At 48.4% G+C, this 17,295-nt stretch overlaps 1 protein-coding gene across 1 annotated transcript in view; it reads right to left on the bottom strand.

The window, feature by feature from the left end:
* Positions 1 to 16,871, bottom strand: part of LOC104163835 (collagen alpha-3(VI) chain-like) — a gene marked incomplete at its 5' end in the record, with an annotated part of 21,710 nt that extends 4,839 nt beyond the window's left edge. Inside the window, 19 exons of the mRNA XM_009702962.1 lie at positions 889 to 942; positions 1,056 to 1,235; positions 3,352 to 3,426; positions 5,275 to 5,535; positions 6,765 to 7,045; positions 8,068 to 8,176; positions 9,397 to 10,095; positions 10,599 to 10,698; positions 11,338 to 11,896; positions 11,993 to 12,004; positions 12,250 to 12,282; positions 12,945 to 13,007; positions 13,153 to 13,215; positions 13,865 to 13,915; positions 15,027 to 15,089; positions 15,774 to 15,836; positions 16,304 to 16,344; positions 16,438 to 16,500; positions 16,809 to 16,871. Of these exons, the coding sequence (XP_009701264.1) occupies positions 889 to 942; positions 1,056 to 1,235; positions 3,352 to 3,426; positions 5,275 to 5,535; positions 6,765 to 7,045; positions 8,068 to 8,176; positions 9,397 to 10,095; positions 10,599 to 10,698; positions 11,338 to 11,896; positions 11,993 to 12,004; positions 12,250 to 12,282; positions 12,945 to 13,007; positions 13,153 to 13,215; positions 13,865 to 13,915; positions 15,027 to 15,089; positions 15,774 to 15,836; positions 16,304 to 16,344; positions 16,438 to 16,500; positions 16,809 to 16,871 (2,833 nt within the window). The remainder of the gene's footprint in view (positions 1 to 888; positions 943 to 1,055; positions 1,236 to 3,351; positions 3,427 to 5,274; positions 5,536 to 6,764; positions 7,046 to 8,067; positions 8,177 to 9,396; positions 10,096 to 10,598; positions 10,699 to 11,337; positions 11,897 to 11,992; positions 12,005 to 12,249; positions 12,283 to 12,944; positions 13,008 to 13,152; positions 13,216 to 13,864; positions 13,916 to 15,026; positions 15,090 to 15,773; positions 15,837 to 16,303; positions 16,345 to 16,437; positions 16,501 to 16,808) is intronic.
* Between the last annotated feature and the right edge of the window lie 424 nt (positions 16,872 to 17,295).

The following is a 17,295-nucleotide window of genomic DNA, read 5'->3' as shown; positions in this document are numbered from 1 at the left end:
CCTGAGGCTGATTGAAGGAGCCTAAAATACACCTAAGAAAATCAAATAGGTGGGAAGGGTCCTTAATTTGCCTTTTCAAACCCTGTAATGCCCCTACGAGGATTAAAGCCCTGCCGTTACGTACCAGAGCTTGCTTCACGCCTAGGTTTCCCTCCCATCTCTGCAAAAGGCCCTGAAGCACCACTAGAAGGAGGAGGCTGCTATGATAGCAAGGCTTTGCGGGGGTCAGGTTCCCATCCCAGCCCCTGGCTAAACCGACACAGGTGATTACAAGTCTCTACTTCCTTCCCAGATCTTGAAGAGGTTTGTAAACACAAGCTCTTAATCTCAGAAACTTCTTGAGGAGAGGAGGTCATTGCCATTTTCCTGTGGGCTCCTCCCTCGACTTTGATTTATATCTTTTGGTGCAAAAGGAAAACATCTGCACGCAAGACCCAAGTTCCGTGAAGTAATTTTCCATCAAGTGTTTTGGTTACAGACGGTGAAACGTTTGCAATTCTTCGCATGTCAGCAAAGGCACACTGCTGAGCGGTGGCAGTGGTTGGTCATGCAGCGATAATAGAAACTGCTTTGGGACCATGCCACGCTCCAGTTCAGCAACCCCCACACTTCTCACGAAATCCAGAGCATGATTTTGCAATACGGCTGTGGCTTGCACTGAGGTCGTGCAACGCAACGTCTCCTGGTGTGACAACACGCATGCAAGGTGACTTGCTCATGCAAAGCGGATGGTAGGGCATGGTCATGTCAAGAAGCAGATGAAAACCAAGTCTATAGTGCTGGTGATCTTGTATTGGACAAGCTTGGATGCATGCTATGAAATGGTCAAGGTGAAATAATGGATTTGCTTTGGTTTGTGATTATTTTAATTTTTTGGGGGGATGTTACCTGTCGATAATCTTTTCTCAAGGGGTGGCTGCTGCATGGCTTTCTCGGCTGCTGCTGGAGGAAAAAGTGCGTGGGTTTGGATATTAAACGATGTTTTTCTCTCCGATCCAGACATTATTTGACAATATGATAAAATACAGAAAGATTAATCCCCGTGCAGTACTTACATGGTCTTAAGCATTTGCTAATGCACTCAGCTTCGGCCTCAAATCTATTGGCATTACCACCGCAGCCACCATACCAACCCTGGCTGCAGATCTTGGTTTTGTAGTCAAAGAACCACACAATCTGATAGTCCTTGCACTGCATGCCCATGTCAAAGTCCAGCAAGCAAGGGTCTGGCCAATCTGCATTTCAAAAGGTGCAAAGGTTAAGTGACTCTGAAGGGGTTAAAAGCTGAAAAAGCAAAGATATTGAAAAGAAAAAAAGGGGAAAAAAAAAAAAAGCCCGGTACAGGACTGGTGGCATTTCCTTGTCGTGTGATTTCTTTTGCTGGATGCAAACCTTCCCCAGCCTCCAGCTTACCTCTCCCCACTCTTGATTTCGTTGTTCATGCAAGCCCCAAGTCCCTGGACCAAGGTGATGGGAGCCCCTTACTCCCTGCTGGTGCAGACAGGATTGGGCCCTCACACAGCTCCCCCCATCTATTTTCAAAGCTGTTTGCCTTGGCAGTAACTTTGAATCCTTAAGTGTGTTTATTTTATCTCTAAAGGCAAGCCGCACCTGGTAGACTTTAAGGCTTGATGAGAATTTAAACATACGTTCCTTTCCTGCCCAGAAATGATAATTTAGGTCCAAATCCCAGACTTTTTCTTAGCAAAGATAGGCCATCTGTGCTAGCAGCTGCTTTGCCTCTCTGAGGAGGGCAGAATTTGGGGCTTCCTCTGAGGTCTGTCGGAAGATTTACGCGTAAGTCTCTCCCGTTGCACAGAGAACTAGAGAAGACTCGGCTAAACAACCCATCCCAACCCCCCTGCCCTGTTTAATGTCTTTAGCCTTTTGAAAAACTTCAGATTAGCATCCTCGGGGAATTGCCGGCTGCCATAAATCCTCGGGCAGAGATGTTTGCTGCGAGTGGGTCAACAAGAAGAGATGAGATTGAGAGGTCTGCGTTGGAAGCGCAGGGTGAGCACACAGCACATCCATTTTCCTTCGGGCAGACCTACAGACCTTGTTTCCAAAGGGCTGGCACACAAGGGGTTAAACAAAGCCACGGGGATGGGGATGGATCACCCGGTGGGGACAAGCCAGGTGAAGGCTTCAGAGGGGATGTGGGTGCCAGGGAGAGGGACCGGATGAGTGGGAAGGCATGGGAAGGGTGGGATGATGGGACATGCAGCAAGGTTGAAATGAGATGGTTCCTGCCCGGCACAAGCCCTCGGCCCCTCCGCTCTGCAGCAAGCTCCAGTGGTACCACCACAGCCAGGCATGAGGTCCATGCTCATCCCTTTCAACGCGAGCAGCCGGAGCCCAACAGCAGCTTTGCAACTCTTGTTGGCCGAACACATTGAGCAGCAGCATCTCCCCATGCTCTCAAATCACCTCAAGAAGAAAAGGAGCCAGAGTGCAAGCAAAATGCTTAAAGAAAACCATCAGTGTGATGATTCAAGGATGAGTTTGGGATGCCAGATCCGTAGTTGGTGACTGCGACAGGGCTGTGCTGCTTTATGAAGGCTGAGAGCCCTTCCAGCCCCTTGGAGGAAGGGTTGCAGCCTGGCACTTACAGTACAACTGGGTGTAATAACGCCGATATAATGAGTTTGATGTCAACAAAAGCAAGGAGATGACATGTGAACAGCTACGGTGATTATGGGTTATTAACAGAGGTTAACGGGATTAACAACAGAGTAGGAGCTAACAGATTGCTCATTTAGCGGTTTCCTACATACACCACTGGTGGCAGAGAAACAGGGGATGGGCAGATGGGTGAAACTGGAGGGAGGCTAGCAATTAGCCAAATTTATGCAAATGTTTGACACTAACTCCCCTGTAATCCTTGGCTGTTGGTCAAGCCCTTGGTTGAGAGCAGTGTGTTAAACCAAGGAGCCATGGGGAGAAAGGGAGGGAGCAAGCATCAGATGATGTTCTGCATCTACACGTGCCGGGAAGGCCGTGGGGCACAGCTTGTCCCTGAAGAGCAGCCAGTGCTTGGTCCCTGGCTCATCTCCCATCCTTGAGATGGAAACAGGACCCGGTTTGAGCAACTTCAGGGGGCTCTGGATCCAGCATGGGGTAGCCACCCCAATACAGGGCTCAGACCCACATGGCCAAGGATGTCATCTAGGTCATGATCTGTTGGCTCCGCAAAGCAAAGGACTCGCAGATCCTTTGGTCCCAGTGAGGCTCTGAGAAAGGGTGGGTTTAGGAGCAGGCAAGGGGAAGACCGGTGGAAATGGCCAGGCTCTCGGTGAGGGTGCTGGCAGAGCTCCCCAGCCCAGCACTCCCACCATCGCCCATACTCACCGTTCTCGGGCCCTTCCAGCGGCTCGGTGTTGAGCATCATGTTGGCCAGGGACACCTTGGTCTGCGCCAGGGTCTCTGGGGAGGAAGAAGCAAGGGGGGGTCAGCCAAGGGGAAGGGCATCTGCAGCAGTGCCCTTGGTGCAGTCATTAATAACCTCGCTGGTCCCTGCTCCAGCGCGGGGGACGCACACAAGTTGCAGGAGTCAGGTCTGGATCTGTTTATCCTAGCACATACGTTTCAGAAATGTTTATTGGAGGCAGCTGATGGGATGAGTAATCCACAACCGCCCAGCTGCGCCGGGGACGGGTTTGCCTTGTTCTCCCCAGCTGGCAGCTCTCCTGCGCGGTCGGGCTCATCCTTGGGGGTGACTGCAAAGGAGCATCCTCAGGACATCACGCGATTGCTTTGGATGGCCCTCACTCACCCCACAGCTTGTGACTGGGCAGGGGCTCTGAAGGAGCTGAGCATGGCCTCTCTCTGGCCAGTTTAGCTTTGGTCCTCTGGCCTTAACTTTGCTCCTCTGACCTTAGAGATGGCAGAAAAAAAACCAAAAGGCATCCTCCAGGGGAGCAAATAGTCCATGATGGATCTTCTCTTGTTCCCCTGCAGCCCTCAAGGACTGTCCATGCATTGCATGCCTCTCTGACCACACTCCTTCCATCATGGCCTCACATCCCTCTAGGAACTACGTTGCTGAGGATTGTCACCGGGGGAAGAAATCCCTTGTGATGGAAAGGAGAACGTGGTTTGTATTGCGTCATGCGTTGCGTGACTGCACCCTATTGCGTCATGCCCCTTTCCAGGGCAACCTGTAGCCTATTTTCCATGGGGCTGGAGGGCAGGAGGGGTCTGCAGCCACCGGAAGGGTTGGATTTACTTTTCTCTGGTGGAAGGTGTGGGTAAGGGGGACAGTCCTACCCAGTGTCCAGGTCACAGCTTGTGGGCAAATGTGGTGTCACCACTGCCTACCCAATTTGTTCCCGTTCGACATTTACTCTACGGGAAATGCAACTTCCCTGGGCATTGAGAGCTCCCACTCAGCACATGCAAATGTTACTTCTACACATTGTATGTCTTTTCTCAACATTTTTGTGGGCATATTTATTGCTCACGAAGGTAAGAGACTTCAGATCTGATCCAAACCCCCTGAAGCCAATGGAAAGGCTCTCCATGGGCACTGAAATTGGCTCTGAAGTGCCAGAAGCAGCCAGATGCAGCACTGGCAGCACCAGCGCAAACTTCTCCACGCCACCAAGCCAAGTCACCTCTATGCCAAACTATATAAAAAACATTGGCTGTGTCTTACATAGCAACTTTTGGCCATGCCAAAGGGTTTGGTGAGGTTTACATGTGATCTGGACACATGGAACTTGGATCGCCAAAGGACTAAACCCTCCGTTTAATCTCTTCTTTGTGCGGTTTTTTTGGATAATATAGTGTGCGAAGCAGATAGGTGGCTATGGAAATGGTGATCGGAGAAGAAGATTTTCTTGCTTCTTTTGCGATCAGTCTGGACTGAATTTACTCTGTGTTAACCCAGTTTGACCCTTATGAGTAATTAATTACAGCAATGCTGGTTGGACCCCACCAAGACCCATTGTGCAAAGCCTCCTGCACACATAAGACGACAAACCCCTCTCTGGGACTGGCTTTAATTCTCCCACAATCTGTGTCGATTTAACACCACTGAAGTGTCAACTTGCATTTTTCAAAGAAACATATTCGCAGCGTTTCATAACTGGGTCCTGCTGCTGGTCCGGAGGATACCAGACATGCCGTGACGCAACTGAGCGTTGCTAGGGCTGGGATCGTTGGTACCAAGTGATTCCCCATCCCTTAGGTATTTTTTTTTTTGCATTTTTTTGTGTCCATTTTATGAAAGAAAAAAATTAAAAATTTGTGTTTTCCTCAAGAGGTACTTACTTGTGCTGAATGTCCCTGTGTAGGTTACTTTGGGTTGGGATTTCTGGTAGCCGGTAATGACGACAAGGTACTTCTGTCCGCTTCTGAGTCCTCGGATCACATGCTCAGTGCCGGTCAGGTTTTGCTTCTGCACGAGAGAGTGGTCGTGCGCTAAGGTGATGGTGATATCAAAAGTGTAGGCGTTGTGATGCTCGGGGCTGGCCCAGCGCAGCCTGGCACTGTTCTCGGTGACGTCCGTGATCTGGATGTCGTGGGTCTTTGCTGCAATGCAAAATTAGAAGAAACACTAAGCAAGGACTTGAGGAGGAAAGATCTTAAGGAAAAAGCGTCCCAGCACTGCAAGATCTCCTTCCCAGTCCGCAGCAAATAAATTTGCAGCCGGTTGCGGCATGTGCAAACCGGGTTGTGACTTTGCTATCTCAGATGCCCAACCCAGCACACTACAGGGAGGCTTTTTTTTCCATAGTCTAGACAATTTACCAAGTGGTCTATTTATTTTTTCATAATCTGCTGCAATCTAGCAAATCAAAGCAATTTTTTTACAAGATTTACACAGCCTAAAATGTCATTCCCAGCACAACTTTCCCAACAACTGTAAACGTGTCCAGTCAGATCCTTCTCTAGGGTGCAATGGAGTCACTCAACTGCTGAAGATCTTCAAGCAAAGCTTGCTTAAGATCAAACATAACCTTAGACAGGTCAAAGAAGATATTAGGGAAAGGTTTTCCTGCTATGGCAGAGTGTTGGACGAGACTTTTATAAATGCTGCTTGGAAGCGACAGCGGAGCAAGAGGCACCCATAATGTTTGTTCCTCGCAAGCTGATGAAAGCATTATCCTTGTAAAAGCTGATTGCTTTTTATTTATTATTTGCAGGAGGACAGGCATTGATTGACTGGTTAGGTGTTCCTGGGCTTTGACAGATGTTCTTTGTTTCTTGTTCAGCTAGTGCGGATCTGCCTGTGCAAAAACACGTGGGAAAACTCCTTTACGTGAACTGTGCTGACGTGGAAGAGCTGTGGTATTCCCAAATAGGTCTCCATGCTGCTTCAGTGGTGAACTAACTGAACTAACTGTTTATGTTAGCTGACGGAGAATTCAAACAATGCCGTTGCATGAATCACCATAAATAGCAAAACTTAGCCAAGGGGTAATGCTACAAAGAAAACACAGAAAGCAAATGGGCCACACTAGAAAGAGAAGGCAGCGAGGCAGCAGATGATGGATTGTCCCATGTTTAAATGTCCTGCCTGTGTTTTGCCCAGAGGTAGCCTGTCCCCCACCTGGTTTTGCACAAAATTCTCAACGCAAGTCGGCAAAGCTTTAACCCCCGCAGGGCAGATTTCCAGTTTTGCACCTAAAAACTTGTTTCTGCAAGCACGAAATATGGCCTCTTGGTGACATTTCCCATAGGAATAATCCTCTCAGGGAGGAAGAAAAGCCACAACCCGTTGTGTTACAGACAAGCGAGAGGCACTGCCTTGCACCTACCGCCTTGTCTTCTCCTGCCGACTGCTGCGGCAGCCGTGGTGCTCGTGGTGGTGCGGCCGGTGGCTTTGGTCTGGGTGGCAGTGCTTGCCGCGCTCTGCACGGTGGCATTCACCTGGACCACGGTGCTGGTTGTGGTCTGGTCGGTGGCTCTGGTCTGGGCCGTGGTGCTGGCAGTGGTGGTTTTGGCACGGGTGTTGGTGCTCGCAACAGGCTTGATGCTCGCACTGACCGTGGTGCTGGTGCTGAGGGTCCGGCTTGTGGTTGTGTTGGGTGCCACGTACCTGTCAAAGCAAAAACAGTTCGTAATGGCTTTTTTTTCCCCCCATATAAGCAGAATTTTGGAAGTGGAGAGGAGTTGACATAGAATCATTGTCAAGAACCCCTCCGAGGCCAGGAGTCTTTGTCAGCTTTAGATATGCCCACAGCCAAGCAGTGAGAAGTACCTATCACTTGGGGCACAAGTCTGTCTGTACACCAACTTTACACACAGACGGGTGAATTCAGTGGACAGATCTGTAGCATCCCTGATTTCAAAGGGGTCGACCTTCTAAAGCCAAAACAGCTCTGTGCCAGCGACGAGTGAGTCTTGGTGACACAAGCTTTCGCTGCTGTTCAGAAAATACTAGGATATATTCTGTGTTGGATCCTGAATATCAGATAGTCCAGGGCAACCCAGCCTCTGAAAACAGTTTGTTGAGTGGAAACCCCCAAGTTAATAGTAATTTCTGGAATTCCTGACCTGCAAGATGACAGTAGCATGTACCTCTCTCATATAGAACCAGAGGAAATGGTCTCAAGTTGCGCCAGGGGAGGTTCAGGCTGGACATTAGGAAGAACTTCTTCACTGTAAGAGTCGTTAGGCATTGGAACAGGCTCCCCAGGGAGGTGGTGGAGTCACCATCCCTGGAGGTGTTCAAAAAACACTTAGATGTAGCGCTTTGAGACATGGTTTAGTGGGTTTAGCGGGCATGGTGGCTTTGGGTATACGGTTGGACTTGATGATCTTTGAGGTCTCTTCCAACCATAACGATTCTATGATTCTATATCCCTTATACATATAGAAAAATGACATTTAATCCCAATTTAAAATTACATGTGTACTTGTCTGCCCTTCTCTGTTAGATATATCTGTTGCTCCTTTGACACAGCACTAAAGGAACTAGTAAAATACTGATAATCCTGATTTGTTAGCGTTTAAGTTGCTTTTTCTTTCTTTTTCCAAACAGGGACTGGGAAATGAAGGCTTCTCCCCCAGACAGGCTGTCAGCAAAGCTCATTCTCTCGCAGACAACCCACTACTTACACTGCTTTGTGCCCGCCATGCCCGGGGCTCGGGCTCTTGGTTTGCTGATCGCTCTGCAACCACTCGCACTGTTTCCTTATTTCTGGAGCCAGGTGGAAAGCAAAGTCATCTAGAGACAGAGAGAGCCTGGCATTAAACACTTGTGTTGAGGAAGGCGGCTACCTACCAACAACACATTACATATATATCTTCTTGATTTAAAAAAAACCCTCAAGTCTTCTTGCTTGCTACGGAATATCTCTTGATGTTTGGTGTGGTTACTGCAGCATCCTGGGCTATGGGAGATTTTTTATTCCAATTTACAAACATGAGAGCAGTAACTTCAAGATACCGGAGGGCTGTATGTCTTAGTCTGTCACATGTAAACAGCTTTTTTACAACAAGGCATTTCCAACCACATGGTTAATATTTTTTCAAGAGTTTCCAGGACCACTCTAAGCAGTAAATGGAAAAAGCAAACTGAGAAAACCTAAACATTTAATTCCAGGGAAAGACGTTTGCTTCCTATTTAGTGCAAGACTTTCCTGAATCAGTGATTTATTAGCCCAGTGGACTGATTTTCAGGACTTTTTGGATAAAACAAGCTTTCCTAGAAAAGGTCCATTTCTTGGCCTTGCTGGCTAGGTCTGCTTAGGATCTCTGGCAGCTGGCTCTAGCTGGAGATCCAGCCTGGGGTCTCTAGCTAAGGTGAGAATCAAATTTTCAAGTCACAATCTGCACGTCCCAAACACAGCAGCATTATTTATCCCTGAGCAAAGAATCCTATTCATCTTGTCCTTAAATCTGCATACAGCAACTCCAGATCTCAGCCTGAGCTCTTCAAATGCCTGCTAGACATGATGGTTATGCTGAAGTTGGGAAGAAAGATTTGCTGGGTGTTCAGGAGGAGTGCTAGCAGGCTGCTGGGCTGCAGAGGGACGATAGCCCCAGCAGGACCAGATCCTATGGGACGTGTTGCAGATGTGACCGGCAAGCCAGGTAGGATTAGGTCAGATCCCACAGGTGAACCCATGGAGACCAAGTCAAGCCAGACAGAAGCGAAAACTCTACTTGATGGACCAACAGGCTGCATGGGATGGGATGGGGAGGCCAAAGTGAACAAAACCCAGACATACTCAACTAAGTAGACCTATGAGTAGTAACAAAGAGACCAAACAGTACAGAACATATGAAAAGGGACTAACTTCAGTGGGCCTCACTGCCCAAAGAAGTGGTCAGGCTAGAGCCCACCCACCCAACAGGCAGGTAGACCAAACCTGGCAAATTAACCCCTCTGAGGTCACCTGTTGCCCCTTCCATAATTCTTTGAATGCAGGATGTTATACTTACTTCTGATAAAAGACGGTAGCAGTCTCCCGAAGCGTAGTAAGGGCTCTTCGTGAAGCTCTCCTGGCTTATCAACCAATTTGAAGAACACATCGTTTGGCTCACTAGCTAGGCTGTAGATATTCTTGGCATTCACCTTCCTGCCAAGGCCCAAGACAACGAAGAAGTACCCTTGGCATTTTGCATTGATAACAACCTTCTGCAGGTACTCAAGTTCTTGTTTATTCACTTTTCCGGTCATCATCAGAACTATGACTTTTAGATCCCGAGGGTTTGGTGCACTTTCGAAAATATGAGCCATTGTGTGTTCAATTGCATGTCCTATAGCCCTCGTGCCATGGAGCTGGGTCATTTGGTTGTGAAGGTAATTAATGATCTTCTCTTTGGATCCATAATCAGTTAGTGAAAACTCAGTTTTTACTGGTGGGAAGCTTGAGTTGGTTTCATATTCATAAGGAGCTTGCTGGAGAACTGCCACTCTTGCGTGGTGCTGAGATACTTTTGGCTCAGAGCTGATTTCCAGGTTACTTACGAGGTGGGCAATGTACTTCTTCATCTCATTGAACTGCAGAGGGCTGGTGGACTCCGAGCTATCCATGATGAAGGCTATGTCAATGTCTACATCTGTTGGGGCTGCCCTTCTGTCTCTGAATACAGGTCTCTGACTACCAAAGCCACAGATGGGATCAGGGTCACACACATCTAGGGAAGAAATACAGTAGGTTTCACCTGGAGGAACTGAAGATGACCCTCCCTCATCACTGTAAAAATCCCTTGTGTCATATGAAATACTATCAAGCCACGGACATTCACCGATCCATTACGTGACACCAAAGTCATTTCATCCCAAAACACATTTAGTTATGCATGTAGTATTTTTACGTGCTCCTTTATCCAAAGGGATCCCCGAAGCCTTCTGTCATAAATGGCAGAAGGCCATATCTTAGAGCGTTTAGCTATCGGTATTTGGGCTGTAAAAGTGGGAACCAGCCAAAAAAGGAGCTTCTCTTTACAAAGCGGAGGACGCCCAGCGAGCCTCGTTCACAACGCCAATGTTTTCTGCTCAACCTAAGAATATGAATCCCTTGTCTTCAGCAGCAAAAGGGCTGACTCCCAACTGGCCTTCCCTTCTGCACCACTGACAACCGACTGCTGCGCGACCAGAAGGATTTGGCACTGTCTAGAGGAGAAATTGGATGCTTTACCCAGACAAATGTGACAAGTCAAGAGCCTCCGGATGGTTTCATTCAGCTGACTGGCACTGGTTGGAAGAACAATTGCGTGTCCAACCGCTGTGTTGTTGATCTGGTTAGATGGAAACAGAAAAACTTGATGTTAGTAATGCTGCCTTCTGTTCTTTTCGGCTCAAAAGTAGGAGACAGAGATCCACAACTCTAAGAGTTTCTCTACTCAGCATGCTGCTTTTGGTGGATCCCATTTGGAGGAGCCTAATGCCCCCGACATCAGTTAGTAGGACTAGTTTAGAGACATAAACTCCAAGAAAAAGGTCAAGCACTCGAACCGGTGCACAGTGTGCTCATCTGGAGCTTTTTTGCTGCTTTAAATCTCTGTATGTCCACTCTCTCTCTGCCAACAAAGCTAACGTACTTCCACCTTCCCACCCTTTGCCTGTCTGTCAGACCTTTCTTGCTTGGAGACTCTCTTTTCTTCTGTTTCGTGCTACATCTGCACCCCAGAGCCATGATCCGGGAAACAAATGACTACCATAACCTCACTAGCACTTCACTACATGCGCCGTGTTTCGGATTTCTCTCCTGATAGACATGCCAGATGAATTTAGCTAGAAATGCTTTCTCAGTGCTTAACACTTGAAAGGTCTGTGGAAGCCAGCCACTGCCTGTAGGAGCAAACACTATCAATCTCCCCAGAAAACCAGACTGAGGTCACGAGCAGAAAGTGAAAGAAAGGGTGAATGATCCCAACCTCCAGAGCTCTGGTGAGAACCGGGTCCTGCCGGCTGGTGAGGAACACGGGCATGACCCCAGCATCGTAGAGTTTCAGCACGGCGTCGTTGAGCTGCGCGGAGGCTCTTGTGTCCCCGTTGCTGAAAAAGACAGCCACCTTCCTCATAAGGAAGCCGCTTCGGGCACGCTTGAAGGTATTCCTGGCCACAAAGGACATGGCGGTCTCCAGGCTGCGTGGCTTCGTGGTCAGGGTCGCCTGGAAGTTTTGGATCTGCTGGAGGAGGCTTGATTTCTTCCTGGCATCAGCAAAGCGGATCTCTGTGGTGACCTCATTGTTGTAAGTGACCAGAGCCACCCGGGCACCCCGAGGACAGTTGCTCTCAGCGATGGTTAGGTTGTTGACCACTCTGAGCACCGTTTGCTTCATCCTGTTGAAAACATCCCTCACGACGCCCGAGGAGGTGTCGATAGCAAAGGCCAGCTCGGTTGGGAAGACGGGGCACTCCTTGGGACCTGCAGAAATATCCGTTGGGAACAAATAGTGCCCCAAATAGTTATCAGGGTGCAAGGACCATGTCCTTGGCAGGGGTAAATCATTCATACCACATATGTGGGGAGGGCAACAATTCTAGCACACAGTCACACTGGGGTTTGAAGGACTGAAGGTGACTTACCATAGCAGCAAGCTGTGGAAAAGAGAGGGGAAAAAAGCGGTTTGGTCAGTGCCATTTGTGTAACATGATGGGTGTATAAGGGTAGAGACGGGGAATTAGCAAAGCATTGATGTACTCACGGCATTTGTCTTTGATGTTCCGCACAAGCGCACATTGCTTTAGAAAATGAAAGAGAGGGAGAAAGGGGGGAAAAGAGAGATGTGACACAGCTAACAAAAGAGTCTTTCAAAACAAGAGAGAAATGATGCCACACTTACATCTCTGGATTCTCCTTTATCGCCTTTAAGTCCCTGTGTAAAAAATAAAGAAAAATTGAGTGCAAAGTGTATTTTCAGGGTGCCCCATGAACCCAGTTGGAATAATTATTTAACCACTGCGCATGCAAAAACTAAGGGAAAACCTGCCTGTTCTCAGTCGTGTTTCCAGCAACGGATGGAAACATTTTCTCATGTGAGGAGTACACCTGTCTGAGGCCAGCCCCAACAGGGACATATACGATGATCTAGGTTCACGTGCAAAGAAAGCCAAGTCACATTGGCCTTTCTAGGGTACTCTGTGCCAGTCAGATTTGGTCATGGACCATAACCTGTGTTGGGTAGTAAATGACAAAGAGCTGAGAACTTCCTAGAAGGAGCTTAAAGTGGCATAGTGCCATGGGGAAATCTAGTGCCTGCTAAGAGCCTGTCTCTTCACTTTTTCCTTCTTCTGTGCATTGCGGTTTGAGGCTGGGTGAATATTTATCAGTGATAAACAGCTAGTTAGGAACTTACAGAGACACATCCAAGACAAATAAAGAGGAGTTTGCCCGACTTGAAATCAGCAGGAGATGATGACGGGCATATTTGTCAACCCCTGGCACCGATAAGGACCGCCACGTTTTTCAGAGAAGCAATGGGGAGTCTCTTCAGGGGAGGAAGCCAGAAGCTCCATCAGCAAGGCAATGAACACTTACAGAAGGTCCAGGGTATCCAACCTCTCCTTTCTGACCGGGTGTCCCAGGATCTCCTGCATTTCCCTAGAGAGAGAGAGCAGAGAAGTCCTCTCCATGAACATCTGCAGGAGGACTCTCAGGAGCATGGGTCAACACTTGGGGTAAAAGATGTGTACATCTTTCATGCCACTCATGCAGAAGGGAAAAATTGTGTCACGGTCCAACTTACTCTGCGGCCTCTGTTTCCTTTAGGGCCGGGGCCTCCAGCACCGCCACGGTCACCAGGTCCACCCTGGTTGGGGAAAAACACAACCAACAGCTCTAAATCTGCACGGGACCATAGGTAACGGCTACATTGCTTGGAAAACGAACGCGTAGCTCACGAACTGCACCGTACCTTGGGCCCTGGGTAGCCTATGAAGCCGCGTTCTCCCTGAAACAACATAAAGGTTTATTTGAATATGTTTTAGAAAATGAACCTGATTCTTCAGGCAGAGCTGTAACAACTGAAGGAATTAAATGATGGAGGGAATAGAGAGCTGCAAATTAATTTTGCAGTATTGTTCCTCATATGAATCACGAAAAGCAAACAGACACTCTTTTTAAGGACTGGTTGCTCCTGTTTGGCTATTTTCAACTACAGAGGAGCTGTCAGAGATGCTGGCACATGGTTTTCAACGTCCCACAGACATTCATGGGGCTCTCTGGCTAAAAGGTACAAAAACATTAAGGTTCCTCCTCAAGACAAAGGCAGAGGGTAAAGGTTTGAAGAGTCTTGCCTGATTTTCTCACCAGGGTACACACAGGGCTGATTTTTGTCCTTGTACGTATCTGACTTCATCTAGGCTCTGCCCTTGCCCATCTGCACTGGAGACCTTGGCTACCTCGTCCTTGGTAACTCACATTGGTAGATGGGCATGCTGAGCGTACACCACACCTACCTTTCTGCCTTTAGGACCTGGGCCACCAATGCCATCTCGACCATCATCACCCTAAAATTGGAAAGCCAAAGTCATTAATATGCAGTCATATGTGAATAACATAAGCCTCACAGATCCAGTGGCATCAACAGAAAGAACCCACTGATGCTACAGGCGTTTGAGAAGCCTTTCTATAGATGAAATTATTGCAGGAAAAAAAAAAAAAAGCACAGAAGGGTGGTGCCAAGGAAAAAAAAAAAAGGCACAGAAAGGTGGTGCCAAAACTACAAATCTGAATTAAAACCTGCTTCGTATAAACATATAATGTGTAAAACCCGGGTGGAAGTCAGCAATAGGGAGCAGGTTAGGAGGTCAATCAATGCTGGGGGTGTACTTATAGATCTATCCGACCAAAGCTTGTCCTCCCTTGCTTTGCACAAATCATTTTTTCCTCAGTTGACTCCTCATTATACAGAGTAATCAGACCACAGGAAAGCTCGCACTTGGTCCATACGTCCTTTTTATAGGTCTCCTCCCTTGCTTTGCACAAATCATTTTTTCCTCAGTTGGCTCCTCATTATACAGAGTAATCAGACCCCAGGAAAGCTCACACTTGGTCCATACGTCCTTTTTATAGGTTGCTTAGGATGAATACACGGGGTCAGCTCAGGGTGTCTACCCATGCCTCACGCAACGAGCCAGGACAAGGCCAAGCAACTCTGGACAGCCTCTGCCCTGCACTTTGCACAAATCATTTTTTCCTCAGTTGGCTCCTCATTATACAGAGTAATCAGACCCCAGGAAAGCTCACACTTGGTCCATACGTCCTTTTTATAGGTTGCTTAGGATGAATACACGGGGTCAGCTCAGGGTGTCTACCCATGCCTCACGCAACGAGCCAGGACAAGGCCAAGCAACTCTGGACAGCCTCTGCCCTGCAGACTGATTTACGAGATATTAAAATTCACTTTTCAAGTGAATATAATTCACCTCCTTGAAGGGACTACCGTTACCGTGCTCACGCCAGCTGAAGACATGAAGCTGATTTCCCTCTCTTGCATTGTACTATGGAGGATGCAAGGTCCATAGGGGAGCTAAACCTTCTGCTGCCAAGGGCTGTGGCCCATTGGCCACAGGAGAGGGTTCATCATCCTTAAAGATGTGGGTGCACGGCCACACTTACCATCTCTCCTCGTGAGCCCTGCTGTCCATTTGATCCTTTGGGTCCAGGGTTTCCAGGCTCACCCTGAAAACAGGAGCATCTACTAAAGCATGTGTTGAAACTCCAGGCAACTCTGAGCTTTTCTCACCCCATCAGCACTGGTTTCTTTACATAGACCAGTCTGCAGCGGTCCTTGCAGCAGAAAGTTATGACTGGACCTACACAGCCAGCAATGCTACAAAATGCTTGCTCTTCGTGGGACCTTTAGTGATTTCAGGAAAGCTGAGTAATGGGACATGGGAGACCACCCAGCTCCCATCACAGGGTGATGTTTGCTTTTTATAAACACTGCAAAAATAAAAGCTCCCAAGCTCTGGGGATTTTGCCGGTGCAAATGGACAGCGGAGCAGCCATGGAAATGAACCAGTGTATGTGAAGTGTGAATCTGGAGAGATAAAACCGTACGGAGGGTCTGGAGAGATCCAGCACAACCACCTTCCCATGTGGGCATCGGCTCAGAATCTGCCCTGGAAAATTACTTGGGGATCTCGGTTACTCGATTTCTTTTGCCTCTCTGTTCAATGAAATGGGAGCCGAATGAAACCACCAGAGCACAGGCCTCGCTCTGTTTCACATTGTGCAAGCCAGTGAAAAGGAGCTAATTTAGCGCCAAGAGGTTCGTCTCAAGTATTTTTTTAAGCTTGCTCCTATCCAGAAGCTCTTCATTGCTGTTTTAGTTGCTGATGCCCAATACTCGTGAAGACATACCTTTCGGCCCAGGGGACCGATCCTGCCCCGCTCTCCTGGGGGTCCTGGGGGTCCACCACCAGCCTGGAAAGGAAACAGGGAGATGTATGTTGGCGATGTGTCGAGAAAACTGGGTGCCAGAAACTAGAGGATTGGGTGACCATAGAAAACATGTATTAACTACTAAGGCTGGTGCCTCTCGAAGCACCTTAGGCAATTCAGAAGTCTAATTCATGGTTGGGAAGAGCTGAAGGACCAGGTCAGATCAATGCTTTATGGCCACGACTCTTGCTGGGGTATGCAGCAGGAGGGAGAAATAAATGCATGGGAAGCCCCCAGCAAGCACGTGAGATGGTCATGCTCTGTCTTCAGAGGTTGAAACATCATGAAGGATGCCCTGCCGGTCACTCAGGGATGTTCTTTAATTAAGATCGCAAACCGTAATGGGCCAAATGCTGAAGTCCTGACCCCTTTGTGGTTGGTTTTAACTCTTTCTCTGCTATAACTCTTGATCAAGAAATCTTAAGCATAAGTTGAGAGGAGAATCATACTGGAGGAGTGTGTTACGAGAGAGTGAAACAGAGTTGGAGCCCTAGGGGGGGGAATGGAAAGACACATCGGGTGCGTCTTATTAGCTCAGCGAGATGTTCTGGGTGGATGGTTGAGAAGCAGCAGAAGGCTTTACCCTTGGTCCAGGAACTCCCTGCTCTCCTCTTATGCCTGGTGTGCCAATCTGGCCGGGTGGACCCTGTGCAGAGAGAAAAGAGAGATTGGATCAACACGCATGGGCAGAAACACACCAGTGCTACACAAGATCGCAAGGGAAAGATAACGCTACAGCGCCCGAGAGATGTTTTTCAAACACGTCACACTTCGGGTGGTGTGAATGCAATGGCAGACTTGACCTCCCAGGGCAGGACGGCTAGCCCACGGCGCACCCAAAAATGCCCAAATCCCGACAGTCATTGCTGCTAAGACTCTTTGAGGAAGTGACTGTGGTGAAATAATGCACGGCATCATGAGGTAAGACATTTACTTTGCTGTAAGCTCACTGACCTGTGGCCCTCTCATGCCTTGTTCGCCAACCGGCCCCGCTTGGCCGATCGAGCCCTTGGTACCCTTGAAGTGCAAAAAAGGACAATGCAGGTTAGCATGGGGGGGTGTGGTCAACACCATGGGGAGGGAAAGGAGATCTCAGGGCATTTACAGCTGCATAAAGAGCAGGGAAGAACAGTTGTTTGGGGTTTTGGTTGGACATGGTCATAGCAGAGAATGAGGACAGAACTGGTGGGGTAATTTGCCTCCTGCAATCAACAGGCGTCAATCTCCTTTATGCTTTGGCCTCGTTACGCTGCTGGAGCAGCACACGGAGAGGAAGCATCTGACCAGGGAATGCTGCAGAGGACAGGCAGCCCCAGGGACGTGGATCGCTGGTTTTGCACTGAGTCCAGCAAGGCGCATACAGGGAGATGAGCCTGAGGAGAAGGGGGGAAATTTGGAGGAGAGAGGAGGCAGAGAGGAAGGAGGCGCATACAGGGAGATG

This window comes from Cariama cristata, unplaced genomic scaffold (assembly GCF_000690535.1).
Source record: "Cariama cristata isolate BGI_N322 unplaced genomic scaffold, ASM69053v1 scaffold13856, whole genome shotgun sequence".
NCBI lineage: Eukaryota > Metazoa > Chordata > Aves > Cariamiformes > Cariamidae > Cariama > Cariama cristata.
Note: the sequence above shows the minus strand (reverse complement) of the source record. Positions and strands in the feature narration are given on the sequence as shown.